At 40.9% G+C, this 26,965-nt stretch overlaps 1 protein-coding gene across 1 annotated transcript in view; it reads left to right on the plus strand.

Annotated features, from left to right (window-relative positions):
* The window catches only part of DISP3 (dispatched RND transporter family member 3), a 71,198-nt gene that overhangs the window by 26,833 nt on the left and 17,400 nt on the right, over positions 1-26,965 (plus strand). The window contains exons 5-13 of the mRNA XM_072425328.1: positions 367-501; positions 1,781-1,941; positions 2,955-3,094; positions 4,744-4,877; positions 5,451-5,612; positions 6,534-6,695; positions 13,836-13,955; positions 14,267-14,403; positions 22,131-22,312. Of these exons, the coding sequence (XP_072281429.1) occupies positions 367-501; positions 1,781-1,941; positions 2,955-3,094; positions 4,744-4,877; positions 5,451-5,612; positions 6,534-6,695; positions 13,836-13,955; positions 14,267-14,403; positions 22,131-22,312 (1,333 nt within the window). The remainder of the gene's footprint in view (positions 1-366; positions 502-1,780; positions 1,942-2,954; positions 3,095-4,743; positions 4,878-5,450; positions 5,613-6,533; positions 6,696-13,835; positions 13,956-14,266; positions 14,404-22,130; positions 22,313-26,965) is intronic.

Here is a 26,965-nt window from a genome sequence, read left to right on the forward strand (position 1 = left end):
TTCATATTATCTACTAGAACCCCTGTTCGGACATATTTCTGTAAGTTACAGGTCTACAATTTAAAAAATTTTTTTATGAAAAACAGTGGATCACTTTTGGTACAGAAATCTAGACCTCAGTGTAACGCTTAGGTGGTTAATAATAATAATAATATTTTTATTACACAGTATTTATTTAGTGCCGTCACATTACGTAGCACTGTACAAAGTCCACAATCATGTCATGTCAGAGTTGTAAGAGGCCATGCCCCTCCCGCCCACTATATTATTATGTAGATTATTACTGATATTGATTTGATACTAATATGTGATTGGTTGTATTATTATTATAATAAAGAATAATGACGGTTCCCCCCCATTGTGCAGTGTTCCTGTCCTTTTTTGGAATTGCCAGCATCGGCCTCAGCTGCCTTGTGGCCCTTTTCCTTTACCACGTGGCCTTCGGGATTCAGTATCTGGGGATTCTGAACGGGGTGGCTGCCTTTGTCATTGTGGGTATCGGTAAGTAGTCATTTATCATTATATGGGGTTATATTGTGTACTGTGGGGGTAACGGACCACCCTCACTCCCAAGAAGGAGACACACTGATCACCTCTCTACTATGCAATAAAGACACAGGGACTCGGAGTTGTTCTGTAGTCCTAACACACTTTCTGTCCTGGAGTGACAACGGTTTTCCACCAAAGATGCAATTTAGTGAGCGTTGTCACCATAAGACAGAAAGTGATTTATCTTGTAAAATAAAAAAGGATCAAATTCTCTTTCTCTTGGTTGATGAAAAGCTGATACCCAACAAAACAAAGATGAATCCTGATTGGTTGCCCTCATTTTGGCCACATTCCTGATATTACAAACGGTAGGTGGTAATCAGTACGTTATGAATTCTAATAACAGCGGGCAGAGTCTGCAGCGAACCTATCTGTGGAAATCGTTTGATCAGCGCACAATGCTGAAGCTGCAGATTTACCGCCACAAGATTCATCGGCTTTTTAAGTATTAAGGACACCTGAAGAAGAAACTGGCAGATTAAACGTTTCAATATGGTCCCCCCCCCCCCCATGATATCCCCCGCTGTGCCATTCATAAAAGGGGTGTGACGTGTACACCTCTACCCCGGGGGAGTAACAGGAAACCAGTGGCCCCCCCCAGAAAAAAAATATGTATGGGCCCCCACATCATAGAAGGAATAAAGAAGAGATGAAGGAGAGGGGTGGCAATTGGTGACACTGTTGCAACCCCCTAACCCCCCAATACCTACCCTGCCCACCCCACCTGTGGCAGGTATGCCCCTGCTGTCACTTACCGCCTTGTCATGTGTTACATGAAGTCACATGACTTGCAAAAAAATTTAGAAGAATGGAGGATGTAAGGGAACTCATGCTGGCTGCTTTGTTGTGTTCCCCAGGTGCATGGGCACATTGGCCATGGTTTTCACCACAATGAGAAAAAAGTTTGAATGCAAACATATTAGAAATTCCCAAAAACAAAGATTTTGCAAATTGGACATCCCCAGGTCTATAGTTGTAAAACGTTTCTAATGTTATTTTATTTTATATATTTACCTTCACAAGGTTGCTATGGGTAATATGCACCATGGTTTTAGGTTAATAAAGGCTGGTTACCATAGCAACCGTTCAGATGTCAGCTTTTACCATGTCAAAATATAGGAAAATATTGGTTGCTATGGGTTACTTAGCATGGGTTACTAGGCAAGTTGCCTGATGTAGAAAAAATGTCTATTTTCCTTTTTACAGTAAACCATTTTGTGTCTCTCGATAGGGGTGGACGATGTGTTTGTGTTCATTAACACGTACCGCCAGGCCAAGCACATCAGAGACCCTCGCCAGCGCATGATCCACACGATACAGACAGCTGGGAAAGCGACCTTCTTCACTTCATTAACCACCGCCTCGGCCTACGCCGCAAATATCTTCTCCCAGGTTAGAAGCAGGCCCGGGCCTGACACCTTTGGTATTGTTGGGGCAGCCATTTTGATTGATGGAAGCTTGGTCAGTCTAAAGCACGTCCTTTCTAAAACACTTTGTGCATCCAGATTTTACAGTTAGGTCCATAAATATTTGGACAGAGACAGCTTTTTTGGTTCTGTACATTACCACAATTAATTTTAAATGAAACAACTCAGATGCAGTTGAACTGCAGACTTTCAACTTTAATTCAGTGGGATGAACAAAAAGATTGCATAAAATTGTGAGGAACTAAAGGCTCTCATGTGGTTGTCAAGATAAACACTAATTTAGCTGATTTGCCTATCTCTACAACTCAAAATGGCTGCCTCCCCACATTTAGTTTTTAGTTAAAGCCCTACCAAAAAATGTTTTTAGATACTTTCAAGTAGCATAAGAAAATATCAGAACCCCTTATCGGGTTTGTATTGCTGCTTGTGATGTTAGAAAGCTTAAAACAAGAACCCTTTGCTTTGTGTTTACATTGTTGAGATTTGCCCACCGTGTGTAGTCACATTCATGGGACATGATAGAAAATTTCCTCAACATGGACGCAGCAGTAGGTTCCAACCTTTTTCAACTCTATATAAATCAATTTAGCCTTAAATTCCAAAACAAAGGCCTTCAAAATCTGCTCTATCCTTCCATCACCAGTATCTGAATGAAATATTGTTCCCACTCTCAAAATGGCTGCCCTCTCAGTGAAATCATTAAAGCCCAATTATATTTTTACATTCCATTCCAAGATTGTTGTTCATTGATGTTGTTCCTTCCTGTCAGTCTGCGTTTCTATAAAATGCCATGGCGCCTGTCGGAAAATAGGATTCAGCATGCAAACAGGAGGCGTCTCGCAGACTGACAGGGAGGATTGTGGGAAGAGGAAGCGCAATTTTATTATACTCCGCTCTGGAATTAGTTTTCTGAATGTTTACTGCTTGGTCTGATATCATTTTTCTGACAGCTCTGACTCCTCTCCTGTCTTTCTGCAGATCCCGGCTGTTCATGACTTCGGCCTCTTCATGTCACTCATCGTCTCGTGCTGCTGGGTAGCCGTGCTGTTTATAATGCCGGCGGCGCTGGGAATATGGGGAGCCTATGTTTCGCCGCTGGAGACGCTGTGCCACTCATAGTGAGTTGAGCCTGATATACCGACTGCTACATGATGGCAGAAACGGCTGGAAGTATTTTTCAATATTCTGTACTTCATGGACTCTTATAACAGATATCTCACTTTACAAATATAGTCTTTGACCAAGTTAGTGAGGGCTTCCATTACTGGCCTTCTCCCCAAAAGCTGCCTCTAGTTCCGGTATGTTCTGAACTTGCTGGAGTAAGCCGTGTCCCCAAAACGAGTCGGCTTTTATACTGGAATAAACTTGTATAAGGACTATAATCACACAGTGCATCTCTTCAGTTCTAGATTCAATCCTGTCAACGAGTGTCCACAAAAAAAGTATTAAAATCTGGAATTTTGGGTCAGTACCCTTTAGGCTTTAAAATAATTGCAAATAGAGTTAAAACGCCACACTAAGATATTGAAGTCCATATATACGTTTAGGTATGGAATTACTAAATAGAGCCGACGCATTTTGGGGACATAGCCTCACTTCATTAGGTCATAAGCTCAGAATGTACCTGAATGAGAAAGCTGCATGGAAAGCCGATGCGTTTCAGAAGCTGGATAGAAATACAAATCCTCAGGCCGGTCACGCAGCTCCTTTATTTATAGATGTCATCTGTGAAAGCTGTTTGCCTGGAGTTAAGTTTTAAAAATTAACGGACTACATTAAGTTATTTTTTGTGTGCAGTGTTGTAAGATAAGAATATAACAGGGGTTTTAGATGCATGCTAATGAATGCTAAAACTGACCCACACCATGCTGGGCATGGATGAGATTGTCATTGCTGTGTAATGCATTTCACTATTTTAATAAATCTGTGTCATGGGATGGGCTCATTAGGGATGAGAAGACAATTTTTGATTAGTTAATTTCTCTACAAACATTTCCTTTCTCAGCAAATGAAAAATTGAGGAATTTGGGGGAAATGAAGTTAATTTGATCTATTTTGCAAATTAATCTTTCCAAACCTAACAAGTAAGTTAAAGAGCAATTGACCATAGTATAGGTCAGGGGGGCCGGTCTTCATGTGTGGGAACACGCCCTAAATGAAAAAAGAGAATTTAGAGAGCACATTAAAAAACTGAATTTTCCTGACTAATTTTTAAACTAAGAGTAATTTATAAAAAGTGATATTCTTTTGAATTATGTTCACTTGGGACTAATGTAACACGTTACCACATGACCCCCTATCCTCAACAAGGCACTTTTTTAATTTTGCCCATCCAAGGTCAGACTGGCCCACTAGAGGACTGAAATAAACCTCTGGTAGGCCTCAGTGGTATGGCTCCAAATTGATGAGGGTCAAAGGATAGCCATCTGACCTGGTGGGCTCCTGGCCCCTGCTGTCTTACAAAAATATGCCATGAAAGCTATGTTTGTGATGAACCCTCCTTCCTTTCTCTGGTTGGCCCCTAGGTCCCTGGCCTGACCCTGTGCCCATCCCTAATCATTATAAATGTCAGCACAGAGCTTCTACAATGGCAGAAAGAGCGTCATCACTGGTGGCCTTGGCCTTACTTTCTGCTGTGCTGCTTTCATTGGAGAATTATTCTTCATCTCTAGAAATGGAATTGAAATAAATTGCTGCTTTTGTTTATTGCTCTCTGATGCTGCAGCGTTCCCTACCCAAGACATTTCTCAGCATTTCCCATCTTCAGTTGCAGTGAGAAATGTCTCAAGAGAAGCAGCCTGAATGTCTATGAAGATCTCATACTGGGTCGTGAAGCCTGCTCCCACCCTGTGCCCTATCTGGATGACGACATTCCCCTACTGACGGTGGAAGAGGATGCTGGTAGGTTCACTCGGTTAATCTGTCACGTTAAATACTAATAATGAAACTCTAGAATCAGGTCCAGTGTGTTCTGGTAAAGCTATAGAGGGCCGAGGGTGAGGGCAGTGGGAACATTGTCATCTGTGGAACATTGTCATCCCTGACTTAGCAGGATCACAGCCTCAAAGTCATTATCAACAGCGGTCATAATTCATAAGTGATCCCACACAAATTTGAATAAAATGGCAAGTCCACCTTCAAATCAAACCTCTTCATACCCAGTGACCACTCACTGGGAAATTCCAGTTAACCACAGATAGGCTGGTCACTGACAGCCCCTCCTTGTAAACCTTCCCCCTTGTATACAGCAGCCATGCTTGCCGCATAGATCTGAACCATCAGGAATGTGTCGGATATTTGTTGAGCAATCCTTACAGATGCAGATATTCTGTCCGTACTACAATATGATGTTTGTGATGTTGTATTGGACAATAGGAGGTGACAGGCTGTTTATACATTTTCTTTCTATTTAAGCCCTTTCTATTATTTACAAATGTGAGCCCGATAAAGCACCTCCCTGTCTGCTCTCTCCAGTGGCCCTGGAGTTTGGCGACGTCCCATTGGTCTCTGTCCTTCCGGATAATGTAGAGCAGAAGACAGACGCAGACCGCACGGATCAGCTCATCAGGGGGCTTCACACCATCCTGCACCATTGCGTCCTGTGGACCACCGTCAAAGGCCGCCATATTACTGTTGGTGAGATAATGCGTCTCTTCTCCCTTTGTTTATTGAGAGGAAATTCAGAGAGAGAAATCGACCAATCGACCTTTTATTTTACTGGAATGTGGAATGCTTGTTGGTTAGCAGAGGCTTGTGCATTAATATTGTTATTATTAAACAGGATTTATATAGCGCCAACATACTATGCAGCACTGTACATTAAATAGGGGTTGGAAAAAATAGATACAGACAGTGACATAGGAGGAGAAGAGGATCCTGCCCCAAAGAGCTTACAATCTAGGATATTTCCCTGGTCCCCACTGGTCTTGCTTTGTCCATAGTGGCCAGTCCCTGATAGTCCTCTCTCGCTACAAACTTCCCTTTTGGTTCCTGAGACCACCTGAGGCCTGTCCTACTGGTCTCACTGTGCCCATATTGGCCATTCCTTGATAGTCCTCTCTCACTGCAAACTTCCCTTTTGGATTCTGAGGCCACCAGACACCCGAAGCCACCTCTGGGCATCCAAAAGGAAATGTCTACGTCACCTAAGCATTGACTTACCCAGGAGAAGGACTCAGGAAGACCTGAGATCAGACTGTCACATGACTGTGGATTTTGGTTAGTAAAGGGGGCATATTTATTTAAATACCCATAATAAGATAGAGGGTGGGGTCAGGGGTGAAGGTAGAGGGAGCTACAAAATCAGTACAATTTTTTATAGAGCATTTTGTAGCATTTTTTATTTGTCTCAGCAGATACTTTAAAAGCCTAAAGGAGCTTTACACCGTTTCCCCATTACCCGGCATCCACCAATTATAAAAGTAACATTTTTGGGCAGAGTTGGGCTTTAAGTATACACCATTGCAGTGTTTGATAATTATGTACATCAAGATGCGTTTCAGAAGCTGGACACTTTGTACATCAAACCTTCTTCTTCATCTTCTCATTCCATCCCAGGTTTCTTTGTGGTGGTTCTCATTCTTTCTATATCATTTGCGGCACGTCTCCGTCCGGCCAGCCGGGCCCCGGTGCTCTTCAGACCGGATACAAATATTCAGTTACTGCTGGACCTTAAAAACAACCTAAGCGCTGAAGGGATAAGCTGTGTCACCTGTTCAGGTAGGTGTGAACCCAACCCACCTCTCACATACTGTTCTATGGTGATATCATATGCTGAGTGATATAGTTTACTATTAGAGTGTGAATTATTTTTGCTGCTTAAATAATGTGCTCTTTTATTTTTATGGGACCTATAAAAGGTCAAACAGGTTGTTCACCAAAAATTGCAGTATTTAGATGCAAATGGCACCATTTTTTCAGTTTTGCCCAATCAGCTAAAAGATCATCACATTAACCTGATACTTAATGTCACATTTGCATTTTACTGTTCTGTTTACCCTATTTTTAAAGTAGTCATCAGCTGAATGCCACTTTAGAAATTGTTTACCGCTTTGGGAATCAGTGGTGAATTTATGAAAAAAAAGGCATTCACTGCTCATGCAGCAGTTTGCCTTTAGAAAGTGGATACAATTTACTCCATTCCAGTGAATCTGATCACCACCATAGAGGTATTATGTGACCTCTGTTCCAATTTTAGAGACTCAACTTGTTCCCATGTTAAAAAAATGGTGATAACATTTCTAAAAGTTTTTCCGTTTCACACACCTATATATCCCCATGTGTAAAATGAGCTCCTGTGGTGTGACTGGTTGCATCTACCAGCACACAGTTTCCCCCGGACTTAACGCGGAAAGGATGGCATCTGGGGAGTCGGGGTCACAGGCAGAGGTCGGTCCAGGCTGCGTATAATCGATGAGTCAGGAACAGGCAATGGTCACCAACAATAAATAAACACAAGAATCTCTCCAGCACAGATTAGCCCAGCTAAACACTACAACAGGCACTGGAATCTGAGAGCAGAGAGTCTATTGGACCCAGCAGCCACTGGCAGCATAGGATTGATCAGGAACCATTCTGCTAATCAGCTGCATCACAGCTCTAAATCCTCTTCAGCTGTGCAGTCTCAGTGCAGGGGATGCAGAGAGGTAAAACACAGCTAAAAGGAAACAAGGATGCTGCAAGCTGCAGAACACTAATTCCTAGAACTCCTCTGCTGCCGTAAGTGCAAGTTCCACTGCGGTAGGACACCGCCCGGGATTGTAGGCCAGAAAAGCGTCTCCTAACAATGATACAGGATAAAAAGCTGTTTTGATATGATGTAATTTGCTAAGAAAGCAGAATCGGAGCCCCATATCCCTTTGGAGCTTTTCTCTATTTGGGTCCCACGCCGTCCTCTAACCTTCTTCGTCCCAGCATGAACGAAGTGCTGGGCTCTGCCATCTTTGTCCATCTTCTTTCTTCTCCTGGCTACGTCACCCGATTGCAGTGATTATGTACCATGACATTGCAAGCTCAATTGGCTAAGATGAGTTAACTTCAAAGAATAACTAGTTTGAACACCCCCCACTCCTGATTCATGGGCAACCCCCATTCCCATTTGCTGGGCACCCCCATGTAGAAATATTTTCTATCTAAGGTCCTCTGTCCAGTTCCATAAAATAATGTTGGTGGACGGTGATGAGATGTGACATCTCATGACCTGACATGACCTGAGAGATGTGATGACATGGGCACCCAGGGGGTATGCCTATGATCAAGACACCCTGAGCTCACCCGAATAGATTTGAATGAAGCTGGCCTTCACTTAACCTAAAAGAGGGGCAGTATTAGACTTCAAAGGAAAGTCTTTAGGGGCCAGCACGGAAGAGAAGATGTGTATTGCAGTGAGAGCTGCTTTTTATATTTTTGGCTATTTACTGTTTTTTACATTTTATTTTTTATATATTATAGCTGGAGTTGGCCTTCATAATTCCTTTTTTTCTGAATCATTTCTAAATCAATGGCTGAAATCGCCTATCCGCGACGCCTTTTTTTATTTGCCGTCCCGTCGCTGCCGCTAATGCAGGTTGTGCAGTGACATTGCAGTCACTTTAGCCCCACACATTATTATCAGCAGGAGACCCGCAGAAAGGAAATGTAATGGTTTCTTTTATTGCACTCTGCTTCTCCTATAACAGACACGCTACATTTACAATTGGGAGACGACCTTCCCCTTTCTCCAAACAATCGCTCTGACCCGCTCCGAGGAAGGTTATCTCTCCAGTGCCTGTCAATATTACATTCACTTAGACCGTTTAATGCCACAATAGAGGTGCTGAGATGCATTTGGCCTGCCCTGAAATAGCCTTGACATTTAATTCAGGTGGAAAAATGAAGCGTACAACAGATTCTAATTAAATACACGCCGTCACCCGACCTTTTTGCAGATCAAGTCTCAGCTATGAAGAGGACCTGTCAGGTACATATGGCTGAGGTAGCCATGTTGTGCCTTGGTTTGAGCCCTTGCTTGGGCAGATATGATGGTATTAGCTTGCTGCAGGCAGGAGGCAGCATTTCCTCAGTCAAGAAAGAGGCTTCCCAGGCTCCCCAGGTGTCATCTATGAACACCATGGAACTGCAATTGTTCCATCTGCATTAATATGTCATATCTAAGCTGGCATCTCAGTCCAAAAAGTTGATGAGGACCCTGGTCAATACCAGAACAGAAATTGTGCATCGATCTAGAGAGAAAAGCAGATAGATGCATTGACAGATAGAGATTCTTTGATCTCTGAAGGAGAAAATGTTACAGTGACACATTATATAGCCTGATATGAGAATGTATCCAATGCTAGGTTTACAGAAAGTATTACAGAGGATTTCGAGGCAGTTTTTGTATTGGGGCACCGGAGAAAGGGCTCTAACATAACTTTAGCTTATTAGGATGTTCAGTTCCACTTTAAAACCTGGCTGCACTTTCATAACACCTCCATGGCACAGCACCAAGCGGGTGCACCCATAGAGCCGCCTGAAAAGCACTCTGCTTAGAATAATCTCTTCCAATAAACTTATTGATGTTTACTTTTGCTGCGTCGAGACTTTCAATAAGCTGTGAATTGATCGGGTCAGCGGGCTGTTCTTTCAACAAGATAATTGGTCACTTTGGGGCCTTATCCACCCTCCCCAGAACGGCATTGCAAACTGTATTCATATCAGGTTACCATAAGTGTATTTAATGCTGCTACTTCTGGGACCCCCAGATTGATCCACATTTTATGAATATACCCAGCTTAATGACAGTGAAGTCATGGAAGGAAGGCAAGCTAATTCTTGCAATATTAAGTAGTAAAGAAGTTAAAAAGTTTACAAATCCCCAGTGTTACCCAATGGGAACAGGAGCCAGGCTGCGAATGCCCCATTGCTCAAAGGGAACAAATGCTGTATGAAATTTGTGTTGATTTATTAAAGCTCTCTAAGACTGGAGAGGATACACTTTTATCCTGGACCTTGGTGGTCTAGCAAACCTGGAATGGATTTCTTCAAAGTAATTTGCTATTTGCTAGCAAATGTTTTGAATGCTGGACCAGATCCATTTCAGGTTTGCTGGATCACCCAGCTTGATGAAAGTATATCCTCCCCAGCCTTGGAGAGCTTTAATAAATCAGGCCCAATTATTATTCAACTTAGCTTAGTGACAATGGTCACAAAGAGTCAAAAAGAAGATCCAATCACATGCAAGGCAATCCTGATTTTTCCTTGCTCATCATTGGATGGTTGAAGCCAGCATAGCTTGTGATTGCACAGCAACAAATTCACTTCTATTTTTTATCGGTCTTAAAATTCCAATTTTTGCTAAATTTTGGCTGGATCTGGCTGTTTAATATTTTGTATAAGGTATTGAAACCCCTCAAACAATAATTGTCATATATTGCAGATTACCAGTCCTTAAATGTTGATGCACTTATTTTCTCTATTAAGGTTTGGAGTAATTGCAGCAATTATTTTTCCTATGGTTATGTACACTGGCAATGAGGTTAGGGTGTGTTTACCACCTCCTCATGCCAGGGAACTGCTGATTTTCAGGAGATGCTACATGTAGCTTGTCCCAGGGGCAGCCCTATAACAAATTAGTACCACTCACTGCCGCCAGCAATCAAATGTGCAGATGCAGATTAATTAAGAACCAGGGCTATGGTGCCAATGACTGAGCTGCTGGCACAGTGCCAGTCATAAGTCTGTACCTGTCCTGTCACTTTCTGTAAATTAAAATGAGAACATAAACAATCTTATCTCTTTCTGTGTAACCTACCAAGCCCCCAATCAATGGAGCTTAACAAAGTCCATTCTAGGTGGCAACTTGTGATGGGGTTTGGATTCAGGTCAAATTCAACATTGGTCAAAACATGGAGCAAAGTTGAAGCGGGGCATAGCCAATTTGTAGTGGATGTGTTCCATAAGAGTGACACCCAGGTATCACCAATGATTGCCAAATATATGACATGCTAATACCAATGACAGGCAGATAGATGTTGCCAAAGACCGGCAGCTATAAGCAAACCCCATTAATATTGACAGGCAGAGATATGACTGACTTGCAGATACAAACAAGAGACAACAACAGGCAGATACTCCAGTTGCAGATTCTACAAAAAGGTAGATAAGTGGCAAGCAGATAAGTGCAAGACAGATTCTACCAACAGGCAGAATGTAGTGGCCTGGTGGCCCAACATGGCGCTGACTGCTCCTCTCCCTCATTCCTCATCTAACTGGTTGCCATGTGGAGGGTTCAGTGGTGGTCAGAACTAGAAAACAATGGTTCAGCAGACTATTGGCCACCTTTGTCTACCTTCGTCTCCTGTTAATCTCTCTCAAACCTCCCACCCTGCTCCTTCTGGGAGGGAAAGGGGGAGATTAGAGGAAGGAACCCAGATAGCCAGTAAATGAGGTCTGAAGAGCTAGAATTACCAGCACAGAACTGAGAGATTCCAACTCGCCTTGCTGGATTTTATGTCCAGTCTATAGATAAATATTACTTTTGGGTGGACTGATCCTTTATACAACATAAGGAGAGGTAATATCAGAGAAAGAGAGTGACGTTCAATAAATTAGAAGCTGTGGGCTCACTGTGGGTAAATCTAACATTTTTAGCCTCTATCCAGTTTTGCTCAAAGGCACCTTTTTCTATAACAGGTACAGGTTTTTCAGCCTTTAACTGAGACATGCTATTTCATTTATTATTTCAGTTAACCCACTTTTTTATGTCTGTAAGTGACTGCAGAGGTAATGTAAAATAGAACAAAATGTGGAGTTTTCCTTTAAGCTCATGCACTTGGTCCCCAAGCTGTCTGCCTTTTGCTTATTCATTTTGTGCAGAGTGCGTCTGGTCCAGAGATGACGGGAAAGAAGCAGCAGACTCCTAAATCTTTCATCCACCCTGTGCCAGGAAGCTAAGAAGAGGCAGTCATAGTCATATCTCAGCTTCTGTCTGCATCTTTTATTTAAACCTTTCCTGGCCCGAAGCTTCATTTAGTAGTTCTTCTCCTCTTCCTGAAACTTGAAACAAGAAAAGCAGGATGGGAGCAGGTTCCAGCCCAAGGGATGCTAGCTGAAATTAGATTATTGCTAACAGGCATCTGTTTGGCGTCAATTTACCTCCTCCCTCCCTCCTGACAAAAGGATAAGAGTCATGGAAGTACGGAGATGACTCTGGTTGCAAAGATCAGCTTGCAAATCAGCAAGGGAAGAGTTCTCAAAGCTTGAGTTATTGGCTGCCATGGGTTATTGGTGATAAGGAAGAACTAGGCCTCTGTAGAGATAATCATTTGGAAGCCCCAACCAAGGGAAAAAGAAAATAATACATTAGTGTTTAGTTTCTTAGTATGGATATTATATCTTATTTGTGGATCATGAAGGAGATGGTGAATACTCTTCCTCAACCAGGGTTCATTCAGAGGTTGCTAAGGCTTCTTTTACCAGTAAAAAGTTATGGTTTGATCTCCTGCCTGGCAGTTCCTCCATAATATGGGCATTGCCACTTGACAATGGATTAGGATCACTGAGCAATAATGGAAAAGTTCACCACACCGAATACTGTATTTGGTATTCTTTATTATGAAGGAGATCTTGAATACCCTATTATGATATTCCTCAATGAGGGTTCCTCCAGAGGTTGCTAAGGGTTCTTTGATCTTTGAAAAGTTGTGGTTTGATCTTCTGCCTGACCTTGCCTTCATAATACGGACATTGCCACTTGGCAATGGATTGGGACCAGTGACCATTAATGTAAAGGAGCATCACACTGACCGTTAATGGTTACATGGCATTCTTTATCATGAAGGCGATCTTCAATACCCTTTTTTGATCTTCCTTAGTGAGGGTTCCTCCACAAGTTGCTAAGGGTTCTTTGATCATTGAAAAGTTATAATCTGAACTCCTGCCTGACAGTGCCTTCAAAGTTGTGACACCTTTACTTGGCAGTGGCTTGAGAGCAATGATCACCAGGAGGGGGCACCACCTTAACCTCCAATATAATTGACAGTTTTGCCCACTGATTGTCATTGTAAGAGGTACTTTTTAATGACCGCTGATGTAATTGTAATTTTTCTCCACAGACTCCCAATGGAAAGGGTCACATATGCACAATAAAGTGACAATACCACTACTCCACCGGTATAAGGGGGGTTTTCTTCTCTGTATAACAATCTTGTGGGGGAACTTCATTGACCACTAATGTGAGGGGATCATTCTCCACAGACCATAAGGGCAGGACCTTCTTCAGTAGTCAACAATATAAGGGGGGGGGGGGGGTTCTTCACTTATCACTATTGTAAGGGCTCCCTTGTCTTTTGACCACCAATGTACTGTAAGGGAACACTACTCCACTAAAACACCAATGTAAGGTGGCCCATTTCCATTGACCACCAACAATATACACCAGTGTTTCTCCACCTTTTTAACATGGGGAGACCCCTTGAAACAACTTTCAGGTCTTACGGGACCCCTTCTATAATTACTATATCCATAGCTCTCAGTACATTAGTGTGGTGGTCAGTGGAACTTTGTTGTTCAATGGGAGTAATGTCACCCTTATAGATAACAAAAAAGGCCATGGGTGTCAGGTAAAATGACCTAAAAGGTCCCAATTCCCCATTGCTCACTGAATCCTTAGCAACCTGTAGAGGAACACTGAGGTTCCATTAAACCCTTTTTGAGAAACACCAATATAGGGGGACGTTATTTTATTGATCTCCTCTCATCACTATAGTATATACTGCAGTGTTTTTAGGAAGAATATTTATAACATGCTGTGTAAATCTTGAGTTATATAGGAGCTTGTTGTATTACAAGGGGTTACTCTCTGAATTTGTCTCTTTCAACCAGGTTTATTCCAGGAAAAACCCCGCAGCCTTCAAAACAACATCCGGACCTCATCGGACAAGAAGAAGAGAGGCTCGCTGGTAATGGGGAGCTCACATGGAGTCTTTAGTGATACCGGACAAGGTAATGACTACTTGGATCAACCAGAGAAACATGGGACAACTTCAAACTGGTTTAGTGGTCCAAATTTAAAGCCATGATAAGGTCTTTAATTGGGATTGGTGCCAGTGTTTGGTTTGGATTAATTGCATGTTCTTAACCCTCCCCGCTTCAGAAACCAAATATGGGAACCACTAGATGAGTTTTTGTTAAAATTGTTTTCCCTGAGATCTGTAATAAACAATTCATCTTCTTTCTTTGCTGAACATTCATTCAGTCAGAAGAGGACCTGTCTCACTGATGACTGTTTAAATTGTTTTTCTTTCTCTTCTCAGATCTGCAGAGAACAGTTTATGTCTCAAGATGTCGATGGGAAGGACGGACTACAATATATAGACTGTCATTGAACTCTACCGCTCCAGCACCCTGGCTGTCTACCCTCCCCGGTGACGATGACATTACCTCTTTCCAGGTATGGGAATTATGTATTGACCAGCAATATCACCCAATCGCTACAAAGCTCCAGTGTCAGTCCAAGTAAAACTGATATTTCTTTAAGGTTGAAGCCACCCATTAGTTTCTTATCTGTCATGTGGGCTTCAGTATTCAGATCTCTAACCACAGTCCCCAGCTCCACCCAGCCATTACATTAAGCAATGCCATTCTATTGAATACAATTTGTAATTTATCTTGCCAAGAATGCATTAGAACAACAAGGAGAAGACAGGGAAAGCTACAGTATCTAAAATGCAGACTTTACCCCAACGATCGAAGATAAATCAATGGTGTGTTTTAAAGTGTGTCTAAATGATGGGCTTTCAACATATAAATTCACCTGCAATAATTTGGGCCAGATTGGGTTGTTTTAGACCTAATTTCCCATCCTCGTTATCTACTTAGATATTGACTGGTCTGTAACAAATCAGTGTGCTGGTGCTCTTCCAATCCAATGAGCAGGCAGGTCAATTGCCATAGGAAGCGGTGGTACCTTCAGCCTGTCTTTGTTTTTCAGACATGGTAAGTCCCAAATAGATTCAGCTTTACAGTCTGTTATGTCAGTATATAACATTGAGTACATTAAGGGTCTGTGTAGATGGGATTTTGCTCCTGCCAGGAAGCAGCTTTGACCCATTTACACAAGCTCAGTAATTAAAATGAAAACCCCTAATTTTGCTTATCAATAATACTAAAATAGACAAGTTAGCATTGATGTCTACCATATAATCATGCTGGTTACAATGATGTCATCTTGGTATTCCCAATATCTTCTCAGTCATTGACTATCAAAATACAAGGGTCAGTAATTATAAGTTTTTTTTCTTGCTTTATACTTATTTTGAGCTTTTAAAATCCCAATGCCAGGAATAGCCAGGCCATGTATTTTAGGAGGAGCTCAGCACGCAGCCCACGTGTTTCCTTCCTGGCTGCTAAGAGATTCCTATAGAAATGTTTTTCAGTTGGGCTTCGGGATTGTTTGCTTGTTTTCAGTTCTTTTGACAAGTGTCACATTTTCCTACATAATTTAATAGTCTATAAATGAAATATTATCTTTCTAAACTTCTTTTGTTGAATGCCTTTTTACTTTTATCTATCCCCATCACAATTATTCTGCAGTCGCTGACAAAACTAACAATTGAAGGAACAAAGAAAAAAAAAGAGTTGGTGGGGGAAATTAAAATTATTATCATTAATAACAAACAGTATTTTTATAGCGCCAACATATTACTCAGCGCTGTATATTAGATAGGGGCTGCCAATGAGAGACAGATACAGACAGTGACACAGGAGGAGAGTACCCTGCCCAGAAGAGCTTACAATCTAAGAGGTGGCGGATGTAGCACAGAATAGGAGGAGATTATAAACATTGTTATGGCTAATAGATATGAGCAGAAGGATTTTGAAAAATGGATTTTGATGTCGGTGAATTTTGGCAAAGCTCAGGTTTTATTTTTTATGATTTTCTTCCAAATGACAAATTTCAAGATCTTTCTTGATTTTGCACCCCCTGATCACTGGATTCAATAGGAACATTTAAACAATTTTTTAAAAAGGAATTGTATCCGGTGCATGGCCGCCATTATCAGTTTACATTATCTTTTCTGAGACAACCCCTGTCTGTTCTGTTCATGCATTGCAGTACGATGCACTCTGTGGGGCCAGATACCATTGCTCAGGTTTACTATAAATTTTTAGCATATTTTTAGGGCCAATGAATAAACAAAATACCAGGAGCCTCACAACGGTTTCATTCCGACTCGCTCTGTTGAAGCTTTCCATTACAGTTGAACCTTATCTATGCTTGTTTGGAATCTCTTTTACATATTTTTACCCTAAAGATTTTCGGGCAACGCTTGAAAGCAACATGTCCACCACCGTGCACCTCAGGATTAGCTGAAATACTTTAAGGACAGGCAGATGTGACATTGCGGGAGAAGATAAAGATTTTCCTGGCAGAGATTTTACATTTCAGAGCTGTTTAGGCAGCTAGTGTCTATGTTATTCTGCCTCGCCGCAGTTTTGCATCAGTGCAGATAACACAGATGGGAGATAGCGCTGCAAGGCCTCCGTCTCTGCTTTGTTGTGCTGGGAGAGAGATTAAGTCTCAGTGATCCTGGAAATAAGTCAGCCTAACTGGGAATGTGCTAGGGCAATGGAAGGCAGCTGCCTAGGGTGTACGCAAGACCGGAGGCTGTGAAGAGAACACAGGTTCAGCTTTATAAAAAATAAAGAATATGCAGAGCTCTTAGAGCAACCGGTCAGGTTTCATTGTAAAAATGGCTGGGAAGCTTTATGAAAATTTGGAGTACAAAAGAAGAATACATGATCAGTAAGCAAGTTTTATAGATGCTTTGTGGATTTATCTAAATTCTTCTTTTTGATCATTAAATGATAGCATTTCCACATCCTGCAGAATAGAGCTGATCACACTTTATACTATAACCACTGTTCAGAAAAGTCGGTATTTTCCCAAAATACTTAGGGGGATTTAAAGGCAAATCAGGAGGGCTGAGCCAATGTTAGTGTATTTGTTCAACTGTCTGCTGGATTGTAAGATATTATGAGGGACATTTGAGACAATACCCAATAATATCCCACCACCATTTTGGAGGCTAGGCATGGCACCAATATTATTAATATCAATATTGCAGTATTTATATAGTGCCAATATGCAGAGTTGTACATTAAATAGGGGTTACAAATGACGGACAGATACAGATAGCGACACAGGAGGTGGAGAGGACCCTGCCCAGAACTTACAATTTAAGAGGTGGAGGAAGTATCACACAATAGCCATGATTTGTTAAAGCTCTCCAAAGCTGGAGAGAATACACTTTCATCAGTGATCCAGCAAAACTGTAATGAATTTCCTGAAAGTAATTTGCTATTTTTTAGCAAATGTTTTCAATCCTGGACCATATTCATTGCAGGTTTGGGGTTTTACAAGCTGATCCAGCAATAAAGGATCTGTATCAGTGAGGGTTGTACATAAGTGGGAAGATAGGAATGGTTCACCACGCCTACGCTATATGGCGAAAAGCATGTGCAGACCTCTCCAAAGGATCAAGTTCAGGGGTCTGCAGTGAGGGAAACTGGAATTGTTTCATCCTGCAGTCAATTTGGATAATTGTGCTCTCCCAGCCTGGTGGTAACAGCTTGGGAAAGGCCCTTTTCTGTTCAACCATGACTGTGCCCCCCGGGTACAAAGCCAGCTCCATAAATACATTGATCAGTATGGTGTCTAGAAGCCTGCAAAGAGCCTACTGTCATCCCAATTAAACTACTTGGGTATAAATAGGAAGGCCAGTTGTAAGCGAGGTCTTCTCATCCAACCTTACCTCACAAATGGTTGAATAGGCAACGAATATACACATACGCTTTCAAAAATCTTGCGAAAAGCCTTCCCAGTAGAGGGGTGGTGGGTGGTGGTTGTTAAAACTGCAAAGGAATGCCAATTCCATATTTATGGCCATGTTAAAGAAGGAATTCCCTCTCTCCCCTGTTAAAGCAAATTGAACCGTATTTGAACATTTTTTTTTATGCCTTCCTCTTGATCAACTAGGTCTATACTCCTGTCTGGGATATGCTGGTTTCTAGTATGTTTATTTCTCTAGTGGTTGAAATTGATGGTCTTTTTTCAACCTGACTAACTATGTAACTACAATTTGTAATGTTTTCTTTTGGTTGTACAACAAGCTCATATATGTATGATGGCCTTGTGCAAAAACTGTTTCCCATGCCTTGTATTTCTACTTGGTGTGTTCATGGAGGTCCTGGTTGCACCAGTGGTGGGACATATATATAATTATATACACATATATACACATGGTTCCGGAAAGAATTCCTACCCCCTTTCACTTTTTCAAATTTTCTTATGTTGCAGCCTGATGCTACAATCATTTTTTTTTTATTTTATTTTTTTTAACAGGTAGGCTAACAATAAGGTGCAATACCATACCAGATGTAGAAACTTGAGCAAAAGAGTTAAGGGGCAGCTGTATGATGATAGGTCCGAAAGTGTTGAACAATTGACCTTGACCATAGGAATAACAGCACAATATACACAAAGTCAAGAGACAGTATATGAATACAAAAAGTGTCCATACATCTGGAAGTTGCGATCCCACACAGTCCTGTAACATAGTGAACGTTAGCCCATAACAGGGGCAATGAAATACATGTGTCAAGTATCATAGAAAAGAAAAGACATAGCAGTAAAAAAACACATACATTAAAATGAGTCTAAATTTCCTGAAAACCAAACTAAAAGAAAAAAAGGAAATAGGTGAGGGGGAAGGGGAAGGAGTGTGACTGCAGCCTAAGTCATTAGGACTCTGGGAATCAACTGGACAATCGAGCATAATATTGGTCCCAGCTTTCCCATGTTTTTTCATAATTATCCATAGTGTTTCTAAGGAGAGCAGTAAGGTACTCCATAAGCCGCACATCATGAATCCTCCTATACAGATCCTCCACGGAGGGGGACAGAGTAGCTTTCCACTTAGCAGGGATCAGTGACCGTGCAGCTACCAAAATTTGCCATACTAGTTTAGTAGAAAATTTGGGTAACATCTTAAATGGTTGGGCTAGAAGGTGGGTTAGATGATCCAGGGATAACTGCATTTGGCTTCTATCATTTTATTTCTTTTTTTTTTTCTCATTAATCTAAACTCATTACCCCATAATGACAAAGTGCAAACAGAATTTAGGACGATTTAATAAATTTAATAAAAAGAAAAACATAAAATCTCACATTTACATAAGTATTAAGACCTTTTACTTAGTACTTGAAGCACCTTCGTCAGCGATTACAGCTTTGAGTCTCATTGGGTGATGATGGAACAAGCTTTGCACACCTGGATTACAGGATTTTCTGCCGATCATTTTTGCACATCCTCTCAAACTCAGCCACATTGGATGGGGACCATCAGTGGACAGCCATTTGCAGGTCTCTTCAGAGACATTCCATAGGGTTCAAGTCTGGCTTGGCCACTCTAGGTTATTCACAGAGTTGTCCCTAAGCCACTCCTGCGCTTTCTACGCTGTGTGCTTTGAGTCATTGTCATGCTGAAAGGTGAACCTTCGGCCCAATGTGAGGTCTGACAGTTCATCCCACCAGACAGTGATCGTCCCATTCTAGTCATTCTATATGTCTCAGGGCCAGAGATCCAGGAAGGGAAGGCATTGCTCTTGCATTTTATCTCTTATACACGGTTAGGTCAGTGTGAGGGAAGCCTCCAGTTTCTTGTCTGCTCCAACAGTGAGCAATGTCTAGAGCTATTATTATCATCTAGTATTTATATAGCGTTGACATATTACGCAACGCTTTACAAAGTCAGTTGTCATATAACTAACTGTGCCCAATCTAATGTTCCTACCATAGTCATATGTCATTAACATAGTTTAAGGTTAACTTTAGGGCGGAGGCAAATAACCAAACTGCATTTTATTATGAGATGTGGGAAGAAAACAGTGTACCTGGAGGAAACCCATGCAGACACAGTGAAAACATACAAACTCCTTGCCAATAGAGTACTGGTCGGGATACGAACCTGTTACTTAGTGCTGACTGCAAGAGTACTAACCACTGAGCCAACCCTGCTGCCTTAGAGCCTTGCAACATTGGTAGACAATCCCACTACCTTCCTGGCCCACTACTGTTATAATTGAATATCTAAGTCCCAGAGAGTACTCCAGATAATGTTCCTTCTCTTCAAGATGACTTCTGTGACTTACTGAATTTGCATGTTGTAGGGCCTGAATGGTGAACTTTGTGTTGGTATAAGTTGCAAAACATTTTTATGATTACAGAACAAATCTCAACTACTACTAACTGCTAAAAACAAATCTTCATTTTCCATTTTCACAAGCCAACCCTCACCAACTGGACAACTTTCATGTATATTATATGTTTATTATTTCCAGCTGGGGTCTATATTTATATAAAGTCTCAAGAATGTATAAAGGGTCACCTAAAAGGGCTGTAGTTTGGACCATATTTAGCTCAAAGTGAAAAAAAACGTTAGACTGGTTTATTGGCAAAAAGCACAACAATGTGCCATAGCTCATTACAACAATCAGTAATAAATGATCTGTTCTGATTGCCACGGGTAAGTGCACATAATTGGTTTGCAAAATTTTTTTATATTTTATAAGGAGACAAATGTATTTTAGGTCCAATCTGATATTAATAGACTCCAAAGCATAACAAACAATTGCTATGAACTTGATATATACCAGAATGTAATTTTATTAATAAACTCCAAAGCATAATAAACAATTGCTATGAACTTAATATATACCAGAATCTAATTTTGTAAGAAGCTTTACTATCCATTTTAAACAGCTTATTAGGAGCCAAATGTATTTTTTAGGAGGAGATAAATATTGCAATTTAGGATTTTGTGAACAGGCACTAAAGCTGGCCATGCTTACCCTGAGCTTCATTTCTGAATGGGACCCATAAAATATTGTTTATTCTTTGACCAGAGCTGTACAACTCATGTTCTTCAGGGCCCTAGCAGGTCAAGATTTGGGGACAGACACAATCATTATGCCCAAGAGAAGAGGACAACAGTGTACATTAAAATGTATTCATAACCAACAATTTTTCATAGACAACTTTATTTTCTTTCCAAAAATTAAGTTAATTTAAATTAAGTAAACACTGATATAATGTTTAAAATATGAATAGACACTGGTCTGACTGTTGATCAGCCATAATATTAACCCCATGACAAGTTGGATAACATTAATCATCTGGCAATAACTGCTCAACGTAAAAGTGATGTGTTGGTAAAAATTGGCATCAAAATTGATCATCTGGCAATAATTGCTCAACGTAAAAGTGATGTGTTGGTAAAAATTGGCAGACTTCAGGATTTGGATGACTCTGATGAAGGCCATATTGTGATAGCTAGATGACTGGATTAGAAACATCCCCAGAGTGTCCAGTCTTGTGGGTAATTTCTGGTATGTAATGGGTAGTACCTACCAAAAGTAGTTTAAGCAAGACAAACCAGTGGACTGGCTATGGGGTAAGGGGCATCCATGGCTTATTGATGCTCACAAGTGAAGATAGGCTATCAGTCCAGTTTAATTCCAGCTAATGTCACACTGAGCATAACAGCTTTCCGTGTATAGGGCTGCATGGCCACAAACCTAATTAGGTGCTTATAATGTTTCTTCTGATTGGTGTGCAGTAAAAATTATCTGCAGTTAATGCATAAGGTGATATGAACTCTGAAATTGCCCCAACAGAACTTTTTTTGCCTTCCGGTCCTTCCCCAGAACCACACTTTATAAGTTTTGGGTAGACTGACCATTAAATTTAGGGGGTGGTAAAGTTCTGTAAGGATAAAAGCCCCTGGGGAATGGAGGTATGCAACCCTTTTTAGTTGGAACTTCTCTTTGTTCGGAGATTTCTTCTCAGTCTCCAAGAAAACAATGAAGAACCAACCAAAATGATCTGTTTTTATGAACACTGCTTCCTTAGTATCATGCAACCAAATATACCATTTATAGAAAGTCAAACCATCAACTCAATTGCGTAATAGTCCCTCTCTGAGCATGGCCACCCTTAGTGTCTTTGTAGGTGCCCCAGTCTTAACTTGTTGTTAGGGTTGAGAACGCAGAGAACACTCAGGAGCGCAGAACAAAGGGTGCCACCTTGTAAAATATGTGTTTTCGTTAATTGTTTAGGTGTATAAGATTCCTTACGGTAACTACACCAGGAAGCTGACCGCTTGTGTGTCCACCATAGGGCTGCAGAGTGACGTTTGTCCCAAGAAGTGGATGATCACCTCCTCAGCCTGCGACTCTCGCCGAGGGTGGAAATTCGACTTCAGCTTCTACGCTGCCGACAGGGAGCAGAATTTCACCAGGTAACTTTATGTCTTATAGCAATCACAGTGAGCAGCAATACGAAGCCAACATGTGCAGCTTCAGCCAAAACTTTGCAGGGAAGGAACTGAACATGGCTGTTTCTGGGCATAAGTAATATTGGCACACCCCAAGGGTGGTTGGCTGGAGGGTGCCCAGCCAAAACCAAAATTGAGGCAGTTGTACTGTCTCAGAGCTTTCTTCAGATTCTCCTGAATTCAGTGGTGTCAGCTCGATGCATGGGGAGGGAAAATGGGCAGGGAGCGCAAAGTAGAGCCTGTTGCAATCCTGGCTTTGGCTGACCATTCCATCTTTCTAATTTTGCTCATCCATTATATTTTTTCAAACATATTGACTTATATGTTAGGAATGTGGCCTGTAGAGGTGGCTGGTTTGCTTGCATCGTAAGGGAAGAAGGGGTGTCTTTCTTGAAGCATCAAAATGTGCAGCAATGGCCCCTGACTAGAACCTCTGGCAAGACTTCCTCTGCACTTTCTGTTTGCCAACCAGAGCAGTACTTGGTGGTGGTGGTGGTGTTGGGGGGGTAATTCCTCAGTTTCCTACCCCTTTTACAAACTGCAAAAACCCAAGGGCAATAGATGGCAGCATGGGCCCCCTGGGACAGTCAACCATAATGCTGCCCACATTGTTTCAAGCCTTTTTACAAATTATGATGCATATTCTAATACCATGCTGAGAAACTGTCTGATCTCTGCATAAACTGCCCAGGTGTCTTTAGGTTAGTTAAAATTGCCTAATTTAATGTTGTTTGTTCCTTTTTTGTGTACTGCCACTTTAATTTCTCATTTTTACTTTATTTAATCATTCTTTTTTTCCTATGGAAAAAAAAAATATAATAAGGACAAAGAAGGACCTATTTCTGGCACAAGAACAAGTCCAGATTAGTTCAAAGGAATTTCTGTAATCCTCAGGAGCCATTTAAAGTTCTTTGAATCCTAAACTACTTATGCTCTTGTATCTTTATACTCCTTGTGGTCATAGCAACATACATATTTAGCTTTTACTGCATATAAAAAATATGTATTTTTTTTACAGGGGTGGAGAAAACAATGTTTTAATTAAAGCCGCTCACCATTTAATCTACTTTTGATTTTTTTTAGCCCCTAATGATGGCCTATGCAGCAGAACTAAGACTAAGTTAGGGGTCATGCAAAGGGCTCGTAATGCTCGTAATGCTGGTTTGCACTCCTGCAGTAGCTTCCTGACAAGAGCAGAGAACAGACTGTTGATCTAATTAGTATTTGAATGCTACTTCATTGTTCATTCACAGGCAAGGGTGCAAGGAGTTTGCAGGTTCTCCCAGTGTTTGCGAGCGTTTCCTCTGGGTACACCAGTTTTCTCCCACATTCCAAAAACATGTAGGTTAACTGTCAGTGCTAAAAAATACTGTGTAATAAATAATAATATTAACAGTGGATCATTGACCATGCTGTATGTAGGTTTAGCAGCAAACGTCAACTACAACCTTAGTGTGGTTTTCTTGGTGTTTCAGCTTTAAGAACATAAAATTTGAGCCTACGTAGAATGCATTCATTTATATTTTATGAAGTGCAGAAAATGGTCTGACCACAAAGATGCGGAGGAGCTACAATAAATATGTATTTAGGGAATATTGTAATTGAAAGTCCCCCCTGGGAAGAAGAATGGGAATCTGCAATAAGGCTTGCTGCCCCTGCAGACACTTTGATCATTTCCAGTGAGGCTGAATTAGGCTGTTTATTTGGCCTCTCCATCAGCACGCTGCAACTCTTCTTTCAAGTGGTCTGTCTAAGCTGCATCCTGCTTATTCCCAATGCTGTGTAGATGGCTCGGCTCAGCGCCTCTGCGGCCAGCTCTCATATGATCCCAGTGTTTGGCATTCCGGTCTTGTCTGGGGAAGAGGCAGGTTTGTCAGTCTGAATGTATTATTTTTTATGGACAGCAAACCTTTATACAGACACATAATTGTTGTAACATTAGACTGCCCATAATGATTATCTTGTCCTATTTCAAATAGTGATTCATTTTAATTATGATAACATTTATTAAAGCCTAAAGCAAATTCTCTCACTAGGCTCAGAATAGACAAACACATTGTAAAATAAAATTAGTTATGCTAACCGGTCTAGTTGGAGGCTACTCATGAGCTCACCTTTGGCATCTCTGCCTGGTACGTCTGCCTGGACCCCACTTTACACTGCAGTTCCATCCACCACCCCATAAAATCCACTGTGCCCAGATAACATATAAATTATATTATAACATCGTTCTGCAATGACACAATAAATTTGTGATAAGGGATTTGAAGAGCTCTATGCGCTGCAATAGTTATCTCCTTTTAGGGTGGAGAACTATTCCATTCTGCTCTACGCTTCAGCTTGAGATAAACTCTGTAAACACTTTTTCTTTTTTTTTACAACAAAGGTGTCAGAGGGAAAATGCAAGGCAGCTGAGAGTTCTATCTGGTGGATGAAAGGAACAATATTTTACAACCATGTTAAACTTAAAGTGATGCTTTTATATAACTAAAAAAGCTCATACTTCTGAAGACAGAACAAAATACCTTCCTCCCTTATCTCCCCAACCAGTTTATGTTAATCACTGAGAAATGGTCCCCCAAGTTCTGCTGGAAAGCTAATACTACTGTAAGTCTACCACAGATGTCTCTGCCTTCTTCTGCTGACGTTAGCATCATTGCAGAAGGTAGTAGGCATGGAGGTGGAACCTGTAAGAGCTGCAGAGGACATGGGAAATCAGCACTCCTGGAAGTATAAGTTTCCCCAAACAGTTATAAGGCCCTTTTGTCTCAATGGACCAGAGCTCAGCTGCATGGGTGACAGAAGAAATAAATATTCAGTATCTTTTTACATTGCTTAAACCATTGTAATTTCTGTGACAGAGCTCATAGAAATATTACATTTATTGGACATATATATATACTATAGGCTCTATTTAAAAAAAAAGAGGACCTGACATTCCTTAAAACATGCCCGGGTGGTAATGTTCCAGGTTCAAGTGTTTCAATAAGAGTAATTAATTCCCACCAAGGAATGTTTGAATGTCAGATTCCCTGTTTTAATAAAATATATATATAGAGTTCCATGTGGCCAAATTATTGTGAACACCTGACTATTAGACCTTTATTAATTTGTTTCATATCCCATTCCAAAACAGTTGTCATTATAATGGAGTTGTCCCTCCTTTGCAGCTATACAACCTCCAGTCTTCTAGGAAGACTTTTATAGATATTATAGTTTTCATAGGAATTTCCATTTAGCAAATAAAAGAATACTGAGTACTGATGCTGGGTGAGAATTGCAATTCAACCTAAAGGTGTTCAGTAGAGTTGAGGTCAGGGCTCTGTGCAGGACACTCGAGTTCCTCCAAACCAAACCATGTCTTTATGGAGCTGGTTCAATACACAGAGGCACAGCCATGTTGGAACAGTAATGTGTTTTCCTTAAACTGTGACCAATAGATTGGAAGAGCACAATGGTCTTTGCAGGCTGTAGTATTAAATGTATTTCTTACTTGGACCACCTGAATGCAATCATTTAGAGAGCACATGCTTTTAATCATTAAGCGTACCTTGTTCTTCCTAGATCAGAAGTTCCTGGAATGTGGTATGGAAATGCACATTTGTCTCACCTACCCACCAGCATTTAAATGCAGCACATCATCAGAGAAATATGTAACTGAAATATGCAGAATTAAAGCTAATCGATTCACTTTTGTAGAGTACAGTGAATGCTGTTCAGATATACATAGTTAGCTCTGTAAACAACCTTGAAGATGTAAATTTCGTTTTTATACTCTAGGTTTATAATTATTCAGTATAGTAATGAGGGTGAAGGTACTGTATGAGAAGACAGAGAAACACAGATAGAAGACACAAGAATAAAAGGGGGAGGGTTATTTTCCTCAGCCCTGTGTTAAAGCTAAATGCAACTCAGATTGCTTTTATTTAATTTGGATAGAGTACATTTTGTACTATGCAGAGTGTGAGTTGCTGTAATGATGGAGTGTCCTATAATCATTAACTTTAAAAGATAAAAAAATCTATTGTAGTAGCAAGTTGTCTGGTTATATTCTATGTGGAACTACCATTGAACCACACAACCTATCAGCTAAATTCCATGCTGGAAAATCCTTGAACAATTTTCCAGATGTATTTCCTTGTATACTATGGGTTATATGAATGTCTCCCCTGGATTTCCCTACATACCAGAACAGTGTTTCTCAACCAGGGTCCAGAGGTTTCTAGTGATTCCTTGAGCAAAGGGCAATCTGGACCTCTCATGACTGTTTATCCTATACCAATGATCTTTTTGGGTGACATTCTTCCAACTGGTCAACAATATATGAGGCATACTTCCCAATGGCCACCATACTCATATACTGTGAGCTGTGGATAATACAAGTAGGGGTTCCCTGAAGACCTGAAAGTTATCCCATATTTAAAAAGATCAAGAAACACTGCACTAGAGCATTAATTAATAGTATGTGGCCCCTATGTTCAATCTTTGCCCCATGCCACAAAAATGTCCCTAATAAAAAGTATGATACTCTTTCAAATCAAAAAATGATTTTGCAATTTTACAGGCGGATTAGATCACACACTTCCTTCTTATAACTGTTGGGGTTTCCAGTGAAGA

This window comes from Pyxicephalus adspersus, chromosome 11 (genome assembly GCF_032062135.1).
Source record: "Pyxicephalus adspersus chromosome 11, UCB_Pads_2.0, whole genome shotgun sequence".
NCBI lineage: Eukaryota > Metazoa > Chordata > Amphibia > Anura > Pyxicephalidae > Pyxicephalus > Pyxicephalus adspersus.